We start from the raw sequence: 12,080 nt of genomic DNA, 5'->3' as shown, positions 1-12,080 counted from the left end.
CTCGGCGGTGGGCGGGACTTCCGCTGTGGCCGCGGAGCGGATGGAGGGCGCCATGGAGTCGGCCTAGGTGCGGCTCTCGGCTCCCCGCGCCGGGCCCTGTGCCGGGCCCGCAGGTGAGGGCCGCTACAGCGGGGGCGCGGTCGAGAGGTTCTCTCGGCACCTTTCCCTGCTGCTGGGCGTCCTGGCTTCGTGGCGGTTAAGGAGTTACCTGCTCTGTCACGCCATTGCGCAGCGCTTATTTGCCTCCACCCTTGGAGCAGCGAGGCGGGGCCGTTTCCCCGTGCGGCTTTGGCGGAGCTACGGCCGGCCCCGCTGCGGTGAGCCTGGCTGCCCCTTCCCGCAGGCCCTCACGCGCGGAGGTCCGCCTCATCAGGAGGGAGGGTGGGAAGGAAGGAGCTGAAAAGCTCTTCGAGCGTTGTTCCCGACTGGGTAAAGCTTGAAGTCTTGCTCTGACATGTTACGGCCCCGCCTGGTGTGTGGTTCCCCTCAGGCTGGCTGTGCGCTGTGAGACTGGTTGTGCTTGAAAGAGAATGATTAGCGTGGAGCCTGGCTGGCAGACAACCCGGTTGCTTGTAGAAAGATGGAAACTGGTTGAGAGGAATAGCTCGTGCATCTTACCAGATCTGAACACGGAGCTTGCTGTGTGCGCGTTAGTTTTCAGTTCGGTGGATGTTCAGTTCTGTCGATGGAGATTTAGAATGTTGTCACTGAGTTTGCGTCAGGACAGCGTTTTTGTGGGGTCGTGTGATTTTGGGGATTGTTGTAAGCATTGTAATCCTATTCAGCACTAAAGTAGAAATGTACAGATGTGCGAGGTTTTTTTCACTAATGGAAGGGGAAAGAGCTGTTCTGTTGAGAGTTGTACTATGAGCATAACTACTCAGATTAGGAATTACTTTGTGTTGTCTTCTGCTGTGAAATACTTTTTGAACTAATAGAGAGAAACTTCTGAAAATTTGATGGTTACCTGTGTACTTTGTGGAGCTTGGTTTGTGGATAGTTGCCAAAAGTCCTGAAGATTCTCATCTGTGTCCCAAGCCATGTAATGTCCTTCTGACATCTGTCTTAAAAGTGCTCCTAAAGCTTGTTCGCATTGGCAAGTGTGAAACTAGTATTTTTGGCAGGATGTAGGGACTGTATCCAGAAGAATGTTTTCCACTGAAGTTGCTTATTCTGGTTTTGGAGTCAGTGCATTGGTGTTAAAAACATTGTGTGTTTCACAGCCCCTATTACTAATGCAGACAATACTGTTAACAAATTAAGAGGCAGGCAAGACATTCTTTGTGTCCAATACAGCAGATAGCTGTATCTGTTATGTGCTGTCTTTGTGTCGAGCTTATCCAGCCACCCTTATCTTCTGGTGAGAAGGGAGGTTTTGCTCTCCCCTTCCTTTGAAAGTGTAATCAGAAACATGTTATCTGTTGTTCAAACAACAGTACTACTGCTGCCTTTTCTTCATGGACAATACCTTGTCTGGTATATTCCAAGTCAGCGTGTTTTCTTCATGGTTGTCTTGCTGCTTGTAGGTGTTCTGTAATACAGCACACCCCACATTCTCCTCTCATCAGTTCTGACCTGGTGAGCCTGTTCAGTCCTGTGAGGGAGCGGTGTAGCTCCTCAGGCTTGTGAGTTCAAGAATGTAGTGTGGGAGGAAAAATGATTCTCAAAATACCTGGAGTTACTTAAGGAGAACTTAAACTGGAAAATCAGATGTAAAGTGCTGAAGATTAGTGCAGAGTCAAGTTTGACTTTTTTTGTGTGGTTTGCTGTATAGTCTTTAATTACATAAACCTATATTTCTGTGTGCTCTAAGCTGTTTTGTTCAATTAAGAGTGTAATCTACAAATGAGCCACGGAATTTCAGGAATTGTAAGGTTTTTGTAAAAAACTTGTATTTGAGGCAATAGTTCTTAGGCCCAGAAGAATATGTGTGTAACTCTTTGACAGAGAAGACTGCACTGTGCATGCATGTTGTTAGCAAGGACAGCTCTAGTTCTGGTATTTTTCTGACTTGCTCAATACTATTTTAATGTTTTTCTGTCTTGTATGTGCTGAATTTACTGTCTTGTTTAAAATACTGTGATAGCTTCAAGTGTGTTGTTGCTTCTGTCTGGTAGAAGTTATTTTTTTGAATTTTTTTTGTTCTTTATGCTTTCAGTTTCACTGACATCCTCTTTTTTTAGGCCAGGCTGATAAGGGGAACTGGTAAATCTTAATTTAGAAATAAAAATTCATGAATGTCGCAATTAATTACAGGTTCCTGTGACTGTAGCTTCTGCTCTGCTTACTAGTTGAAAGTTGCACAAAGTATCATGTCTGAATTACCAAGTCAGAATCATGAGAACTGTTTTTGAAAATACCAGCTGTTTTTTCCCATTAGTAATGGTGAACTGTAATTATCTTCGTGTTAGTGTAAGTTAAATCAAATTTAACTGACTGGTATTTGCTGTAATTAACGTTGAGGACCTCTGATCATGGGACAGGGCTTTTTGCTTAAAAAACCCATAAAGAATACAACATTAAGACAGGAGTTCTTAGGTACTCCTAGATTGTGAAAGAAAATGTAGTAGTCCTGAAAGAAAAGGTAGCAGTCTTGGCTGTGATTCCTCAGTTAAGTCAACAAAGATACTTCATAGTGAAAATTGTATCTACAGTCAGAACAAATCCACATAGAACCATTTAAATAATAAGCCTCAATTTTGAGGTTTTTAACATATCATACAAACAACTTAAATGACCTAGTTGAGTTCAGTTAGAAGTACTTCTAATTTCTCCAGTAAAAGGAGTTAGAGGAGATCTGGATGCTCTGATAATATTAATTATGTACCATATAATTTTAAAACTTGATTTTTTTTAACTATTATAGCAGTGTTGGATCCAATGTATTTACTGCTGTTTTGTGTTACCACTATTTTAATTTTATGTCATTTCAAGTAATTCCTCACTGCGAGATTATAAGAATCATTGCAGAGGCTTAGGCGTTCATTTGTGGACCAAGCAATTCTTCTAAATTCAGCAATGCAAGTGGCTAGATTTCATGCTGAAGGTAGCACTTAGTTGTTGCTTGTTTCATACTCTGAAGTAGGTAGTGCACTGGATCATATGTTTTTTGTTGAATATGTTGGAGGTTTGAATGTTGGATTTTTTTAGCTCAATCACATTTAGGTGTGAGTTTTTATAAGGGGCATAAGGTATTTGTACCTCTGCCTTCTTGAGAGATTGCCTGTGCACGGTCATGCTTTAGCTAATCCAAAGAGGAATGTGGAGTTCCTCTGTAGACAGCTAATCATTGTTTTAAAACTGGATTATGACTGTAGCAACACTGCAAAAAGAAATTGTCATATGTAACTTGTCAGTGGAGAACAGAGGTCATGATCTTCGGCAGTGGGTTGTGTTTTCGCAGTGAAAGGCATTTGGAAGTGAGAGCTGAGGAGGAGGTTCTTCCTGGCTGCTCTCATAAACAGTGACTACTGTTGTTCTCATGGGGATATTCCTGATGCCAGATGTTTTCTGGGAATTAATGGTGATCAGGCTGCACACTTGTATCTTACTGTATTGCAGGTTAGTTAGAGGCTGTGTTAGGGTACTTATCCATTACTATTTGTTCCAAAGAGTTTTTGTTGTTAAAACAGTCCTCTTCAAAGAAAAACAGAAAGGTATTTATTTAAGCGCTAAAATATATTACCTCACTTGGTGAGTAGTATTGTTTGGAATAAATTCGTTCTCTGTCACTCCTTTTTAAGACCCTGTCCGGCAGACTCACTTGTTGTCCAGGTGGATTGTAATGCAGAATCCCACGTAATTTTTCCTCTCTAAGCTTGTGTGCTCGTAGCTGTCCCACTGAACCTGCATACTAGGGTCAGATCATAAGAGCATGTCACACAAAAATGAGCCATAGTTGTTGTCCCTCATGTTCTGTAAATGGAAGTGCTGCTGTTAAATGATCTAGGTTATTATGTAGCTAAAACACATTGTTTTGAAATACAAATTCAGAATACATCTCCAGTGTTATCAATGCTTATATATAGGCTCATAGATTAAGTCTAGTTTTGTGACTTGTTGATGCAGAGCATGTTGTATTAGGACTTTGAAATTGTACATTGATACTGAGTTCTGTTTTAATAAAATGAAGTTGATAGAATGTGACATCTGGGGAAAAGAAAGTAAAAGGGTTGAGTCAATAGAGAGGTGCAGAAAACAAACACTGGTTTAATTCTTTTAGGGGCGGGGCAGAGACACATGGCAGTAATCCATCCTGTCTTTTGGGAATGTCATACGGGACAGAAGCCTCAACATGTAGTGCCTGAGAGATGGGGAGAAGATAGATGGTCATCTCGCCAGTATTCTTACACAGCTCCATGTCTTTCCAGTTCAGGTTGCATTTCTCAGCAACACAAGTTAAACCTAAATCTCAAACCCCGCTATTACTGCAGGCTGTGGGAAGTACTTCTGGCCATCATATTTGAAAAATCATGGCAGTCAGGTGAAGTTCCCAACAACTGGAAAAAGGGAAATATAACCCCCATTTTCAAGAAGGGGAAAATGGAAGACCCGGGGAATTACAGACCAGTCAGTCTCACCTCTATGGCTGGCAAAATCTTGGAGCACATTCTCCTGGACGGCGTGCTAAGGCACATGAAAAACAAGGTGCTTGGTGACAGCCAGCATGGCTTCACTAAGGGGAAATCCTGCCTGACCAATTTGGTGGCCTTCTATGATGGGGCTACAGAACTGATGGACAAGGGTAAAGCGGTTGATGTCATCTACCTGGACTTGTGCAAAGCGTTTGACACTGTCCCACACGACATCCTTCTCTCTAAATTGGCGAGATATCAATTTGATGGGTGGAACACTCGGAGGATAAAGAAGTGGCTGGATGGCTGCACACAAAGAGTTGTGGTCAATGGCTGAATGTCCTTCTGGATACCAGTAACGAGTGGTGTCCCTCAGGGATCAGTGTTGGGACCGGTCTTGTTTAACATCTCCATTGCTGACAAGGACAGTGGGATTGAGTGCGCCCTCAGCAAGTTTGCCAATGACACTAAGCTGTGTGGTCCGGTTGATATGCTGGAGGGAAGGGATGCCATCCAGAGGGACCTTGACACACTCATGAGGTGGGCTGATGCCAACCTCATGAAGTTCAACCATGACAAGTGCAGGGTCCTACACCTGGGTCAGAGCAATCCCAGGCACGGCTACAGATTGGGCAAAGAAGAGATTCAGAGCGGCTCTGCGGAGAAGGGCTTGTCGGTGCTGGTCAATGAGAAAATGAACATGAGCCGGCAGTGTGCGCTCGCAGCCCAGAAAGCCAACCGTATCCTGGGCTGCATCAAAAGGAGCGTGACCAGCAGGTCGAAGGAGGTGATCCTGCCCCTCTATTCTGCTCTTGTGAGACCTCACCTGGAGTACTGTGTACAGTTCTGGTGTCCTCAACATAAAAAGGACATGGAACTGCTGGAACAAGTCCAGAGGAGGGCCATGAGGATGATCAGGGGACTGGAGCACCTCCCATATGAAGATAGGCTGAGAATGTTGAGGCTGTTCAGCCTGGAGAAGAGAAGGCTGCATGGAGACCTCATAGCAGCCTTCCAGTACCTGAAGGGGGCCTATAGGGATGCTGGGGAGGGACTCTTTGTCAGGGACTGTAATGACAGGACAAGGGGTAACGGGTTAAAACTTAAACAGGGGAAGTTTAGATTGGATATAAGGAGGAAATTCTTTCCTGCTAGGGTGGTGAGGCACTGGAATGGGTTGCCCAGGGAGGTTGTGAGTGTTCCATCCCTGGCAGTGTTCAAGGCCAGGTTGGATGAAGCCTTGGGTGGGATGGTTTAGTGTGAAGTGTCCCTGCCCAAGGCAGGGGGATTGGAACTAGATGATCTTGGGGTCCTTTCCAACCCTAACTGTTCTATGATTCTAAGTATATATTACAGGAATTTAACCCTCTTTAAAAACATTAGAAAACTTGTAAGTCATGGGGAAAATATTAAAAGGTACAGTTTTTATGAAATCCAAGAACTCTGAAACTGGGAAGTGTTACTTCTATAGCTGGTTGCACAACTTCAGTTTATCCATTTGCCCTTTTGTGTAGAAATAGCTATACAGTTTAATAAATTGTATTATCATATTTTTCCACTACAGAACCTTGCTTCATTCAGTGCATGAGTGGCATGCACTAAAAGGCATCAGTCATTATGTAGAAAGCTGAGATTTCTTCCTCTTCCTTGCTCAGCCCAAGTTTTTGGATGCTTGATTTTGTGATTTAGCTAGTAGAATCTTAACCTTCATGTGAATGCGTATTGCCTGTTGTTTCTAATACTAGCTGATAGACCCACATGAGGTTAAATGTTCATGGGCATTTAATGGTATTCAGCATTTTAAATGAGAACTTTGCAGAGACACCATTTCTTACTACCTTAAATGTGATATTTAATAAACGTTGCAGATTAGTACCATGTTGCTCTTATTTCTGTAGATTGCGAGAGCGTAAATATGAGGGCCCTATAATTGTGGAGGAAGTTGGTCCTTCACAGGCATATAGTAAATTCTGTGACCCTAAGGAGCAGCCTTTGTCAGTTGTGCAAATGACATTTCAACCTGAATCATGTTTGTTGTCTAGACTAGGGACTCTTTTTGTTGCCAGAAAAATAGTTATTTGGAAGAGACAAGTGGAAAGTAATCTGTAACCTGTTTCAAAGAATACTGAGTTTCTAAGCTGTGGATTAATGTATTGTGTTAGCTTTTGTCTTTGCTGAAAATAATTGAAATGTTCAGAATCTAAATACTGTATCTTTAGCACTTGTGTTGTATTTGATGGGCCAAATTTTGTGATTTAAGATACACATGGTTGTAAAATTGGCCAATTTTTGATAACGAGAGATTACAGAACAAAATCTGTTCATTCAAATGATTGTTTTCGGGCGTGGTTGTTCGAGGTTTTTGCTGGTGGTTGTTGGGAGTTTTAGGGGAGTTTGGGTTGGTTTTTTTGTTGGGTTTTTTTTTTTTGAGGGAAACATGAAAGTCTCAGTGACTTCGTTAAGGATATAAGTATCATTCATTGCTCATACAAGGCAGGCAGTCAGGCCCTTAGTGTATTTTTTTAAATCATTAAAAAAAAAAGTCTTTGTGTGGCAAAGGAAAAATATGAAAATGTTTGGTTTGCTTCCTTCTAACCCCTCTACACACTTTTTTTCCTTGATTAATCATAAATCAGCAGTTTTTAAGAAGAGTTTCTATCAAAAACCATGCCTGTTTCCAGATACAGGCTGTTGCTTTTTGCTCCTGTTTTTAATGAAAATTTATTAACAAAGCAGAATTAACCTCCATTTAATATCATGAGCTTGTGAAATGCATACAAGCATACTTTACAGAGTACTTGTACTCTTTTTTTAAAGGTCTTAAAAATGCACGTAGTTCACAGGAGAGTAAATCTCCTGTCCAGACTGTAAGTCACATATGTACATTTGTGCATGTCCCCGAAGTTCATAGAACTAGTTTGTATTTCTTGCCTGTTGATATCACACTGGTTTTGCAAGTGTGTATTTAGAAATAAATGCTTTTAGTACAACTATTCCAGGTACATGAAATTTTGCTGATTTGGATTTATGCTAGAAGAAGGAAAGATTAAAATTAACAATGTCTAAAGATTATTAATAGCATATAAACGTTCATTCCTGTACATAGTTTGCATTGATACGTGTTCCCTAAAGCTCTTTGAAGTGGCAATATTACAATTTTTGTTTTATGCATGCATTCCCATGGAGTTTACAAGCTCTTAGCAAAGAGGGCTTCTATCTCTAAAATAGTTGAATAAATTAAAGATTACTTGTAATCAAAAGTAAACATAGAATAAAGTTTTGCATACTAGTTTAGAAAATTTTAACTGACCAATAGAGCCCAGTAAAAATCACAGAGGAAAATATTTGCTGTATGTCTTGACTCTGGTTTGTTTTTTTCTGTTGCAGGTGCTAAATAAAATATGCTGTTGTCAATAGGAATGCTGATGTTGTCTGCCACTCAGATATACACTATTCTGACTGTTCAGTTATTTGCGTTTCTGAATCTTTTACCTGTGGAGGCAGATATTTTAGCAGTAAGTATAAGAATGTTTTTCTACGTAGACGAAATCTCTATAAAACTGAATCTTCTTTTAAACTATTCTATTAATGAATCAGTAAAATAAATGTTATAGTATGTTGCTCAGAATGGAATTGCCTTAACATTTAGTTCAATTAAAAAAAAGTACATTTTCAAATGAGTTTACAGATGATGTGTGCTCAGATACCGTGACAGTGAGAGTACTTCATTCCCTTAGACATTTTAAAAGTTCAAATCTGACCAGATACCCTATAGCATGTTATAATCCTGTTAAAAAATTTCATGATTCATTGGTTTAGACAGCAATTTAAGTTTTGATGATGAATACCATTTTGTAGGGTAAAGGTATATAAATTAAGTAATATAATGTTTTGTGAGTAGTATAATTTATGTGTGTGCTAGAGGCCTTGTTAGTTAAGTGTTTGTGTGTGTTGCACCTAGATAGATGTATATGTATAATTTTTTTTTAATAGCTGATAATATCTGATATCACTAAGAATAATATTGTTGGTGTGTGTAGAATTCTAAATTATCAGGCTAATAAAGAATATAATGAACATAGGGTTAGTGGTAAAAGTTGTTGCAAGGCTATGTGTTACCAATTTTATATATAATTAAACATCAGTACTACAGTCTTCATAGTCTCTGCTAGTTACAGTAATATCCAGGAGAGTTGTTAATACCAATTAATTTAAGAGAACAGTGTGGAAACTTGAAACTAAATGTTAAAATAAAAGTACTTAAAACATCGTGGTAATTTGGGGTTGATGAGTACTGGATTATGCAACTTGGATCTTTGGGGTGTTACTGTTCTGTTATTTTTTGTAGATACAAATTTTAAGGAACAGTGCAGATAGATAATTGCTTTATTGTGGGACTTACATCACCATTCTATTGTGAAATTTTAAAAATTACTTTCTACTGTAAAACTGAATTTCCCTCCTCCCCTTTCCTTTCCAACCAAGCACATGCTTCCTCTTTTCATAAGAAACCTCTTTTTCATTTTTGCTACTTCCTCCCTTAGAAAAGATATTTAAAACAAAACAATCCACCAACCTAAAAAAAAGGGCATTTTTTAAGTTTAGTTTAATTTCTTTTGTTTAAACTTGTGTGCAGTATTCTAAACATGAAGTGTGTTATTCATGAAGTGTCTGGGTATTTGGAAGTTATGGATCTATTCTCATGGGAGAATAGCATCGAGTGCTTTGGGTTGGAAAGGACCTTAAGATCATCTAGTTCCAACCCCCTGCCATGGGCAGGGATACAGTGGAATTGGGTTTGCTTGTGCTGCTGTTGATTCCCTCTCTCTCCCGCAGCGGGAAGGTTCCCAATGCTGTGGGCTGGCTATTGTCAACTGAAGGAACAAGTAGAAGGCTCTCCCCTCATCCCCCCCCGGCCCTGTTTCAAGAAATAGCACCTTGTTAACAGAAGGATGGGTAGAAAGGCTTTTGAAGGGTTAAAAAAAGGGGTAAAAAAAAAAAAAAAAAAAACATTTTGAAGGATTTCTGAGCATATCTGTGCGGCAGGAAACGAAAAGATGAACTAGGCACTTCTTTAAAGTTTGCTGTAAAAAGAAGTCAGTGGAAAGCTTATGAGATACTCAGAAGAGAGAATGTTTGTACACTGTCGCATGGAGTTGAAGGCATACAAATATTTTATTATCTCGGGAGATTTCATGGTTCAATGATTGTGGAGCAAGATTCCGCTCAAATTTTGGGTTCTCCAACAAAAGAAATTCTTTTCCGACTGATTTATGTGTATTATGCTTCAGTGTTCTCATGTAGTTGCAGCCTCAAATGAAGGATTATGTTTGTATAAAGTAGTTACATGTATATGAAGCATTATTGTTTATTTTTAAAATAATGGCTAAAAATAAAGAGGCTTGTGTCTGACTCCCAGATTAAGTTGGGGCTTGCTAAGTGATTCAGAAGAGTAGCACGAGCTCAGGAAGGACATTTTAAGAAGGCGGATGAGTGAATAGCGAGGATGGAGGAAGACAGGTTTTACTGGCACAGTGCTGTGCTATGTAATGGTAGGATAGAAGATCAGGAGAAGAGATTTTATGGAGCAGGTTGATTAAACAGAACAAAAATGCTTCCGTCAGATTTTGTTCCATTCCTGTCTCTTCCCCCTCAATTTTATTGAAGTCTGTGGGAAGACAGCTCCTTTGAAATTTTGTTCCTTTGAAAGAGTTAAGATAAATTATGGTAATGTTTTTCTGTGAACTATAGTTTTGAGTTTCTGTGTCTTAAGTCTGGCTGTTAGGAAATGCCTTGTCCCTCTGAAAGAAACACAATCCTTACTTAACTGTTCTGTATGACAACTGTGTAATATAATGAATAGGCAAATATTTCTGAGTCACTAAGCTATGTAATAAAACTTACCAACTGATGTGCATTTAACTCAGTTATTGTATAATTCACAACTTTTGCAAGAAACTAACTTTATCACTTTTAATGAAAAAATACAGCATACATTTTTTTAATTTTTTTTTTAATTGGTGTGAATTCTGCATTGGTTAGGCATATCATAGAGCTACAGAAGATGAACAGAGAAAGGGGAAACCAAGTTCCCACAGATCTAAGGTCTCTGTAGAATTCCTCTGCTTTAAAATGAAAGTTCATTGTTAATATAAAACAAAACCATGTAGTTTTCAGCTGCTAACCTGAATAGGCAGCAGGTAATTTAGAAAGGGTAATGTATGGAAGCTATTTTTTACCTACAAGAAACTACCTGTAGCTATTCTTTACCTACAAGAAACCACCTGTTAGAAGTTGTTCTTCCCTGTATGTGAGCGAATTCAAAGGAAAAAAAAAAAAAATAACACCCAAGCCAACAAGAACACCACCATCCAAAAAATCCCCACACCCCAGAACCTCAGCTGTTTTGATTTTTGAGCTTTTTGGGTTGTTTGTAGTTTATAGTCTGCAAGTATGATGGTATTTGAATTATAGAGAGTAGAAAGAAAATTTAACATATGGATAATTTAACAGAAGATCTGTTACTTTCTTGTATTGACAACTAGTTAAGAAAAGAATGATGTTACCATGACAAGTGGAAGAAGCAATTTTGTGATTTCATTGATATGGTCGCAAGGTTCTATGTCTGATAAATACTTTAATCTAAAAAACAAAAACGTGGTTTTGTTTATTTCTCTTTATACCTGTTATCTGTTTCTCTCTTGCTGCAAACCTAAATTTTCTTTAAAATTTGTTTCTTTTAGTATAATCTTGAAAATGGAACCCAGACCTTTGATGACCTGCCTGCTAGATTTGGCTACAGACTGCCAGCAGAAGGTTTGAAGGTAAAAAAAAAAAAAAAAAAAAAAGTAAATAAATAAAATAATCTCCACCGTATCTGTTGAACTGTATCTGCTGAATATTTCTTCTGTAAGCCGAAAAAGATAGAAGTTAAATGAATAGCACTGAGGAAAAATAAATACAGAACAGATTAATCTACTGCTCAAGCAAAACAGATGTGGAAGAGGTCTGAAATGAAACCTCAAGGTGACACCGTTTTCATGCCCACTGGTTTTATTTTGGGAAAAAGTTAGAGCTGTGTAGTTGTTTACTGACTATATGAGAAACAGTGCAATTAAGTAGTTTGCCCAAGTAGTGAGCCAATTTAATAACATCAAAAATAGATGGAAGGAACTTTGTTTCTAATCTTTTTAACTGTTAGATGTCTGTGTTGTAACTAAGGTGAAGGTTGTCACCTCTGTAGAACTAACAATGAGTCTTAGTCTTGAATATAGTACTAAAACTTATTTCTTTGGATTTTAATTATTTTGTAAAAAATAAGAAAAATCCAGTCTAGTCGTAGTTAGCCTTTAGTTTCTATGTATGTATTTCTTGAACTGCAGCATAACACTGTGTGATTTGTATAAAACTTCTCCACAGAATACAGTTGGTTTTAGGCATACCACTCCAGTTAAAAAGAGTAAACGCTTTGCATGAGACTATGTAACACAAGTAACATTTGCTGTA

The 12,080-nt window shown here is 39.0% G+C and overlaps 1 protein-coding gene across 2 annotated transcripts in view; it reads left to right on the top strand.

Annotated features, from left to right (window-relative positions):
* Positions 1–6: 6 nt before the first annotated feature.
* RNF13 (ring finger protein 13) overlaps positions 7–12,080 on the top strand; it is a 39,453-nt gene continuing 27,379 nt past the window's right edge. The window contains exons 1-3 of one of the 2 annotated variants that reach the window (XM_065674792.1): positions 7–113; positions 7,962–8,089; positions 11,318–11,398. In XM_065674792.1, coding sequence (XP_065530864.1) covers positions 7,976–8,089; positions 11,318–11,398 — 195 coding nt within the window. In that variant the 5' untranslated portion in view covers positions 7–113; positions 7,962–7,975. Of the gene's footprint in view, positions 114–146; positions 318–7,961; positions 8,090–11,317; positions 11,399–12,080 lie in introns of those variants that run through there. The other variant, XM_065674793.1, reaches the window with a different exon arrangement.

The sequence above is a fragment of the Lathamus discolor genome, chromosome 3, assembly GCF_037157495.1.
Source record: "Lathamus discolor isolate bLatDis1 chromosome 3, bLatDis1.hap1, whole genome shotgun sequence".
NCBI classification, from domain to species: Eukaryota; Metazoa; Chordata; class Aves; order Psittaciformes; family Psittacidae; genus Lathamus; species Lathamus discolor.
This window is presented reverse-complemented; position numbering and strand designations above follow the sequence as displayed.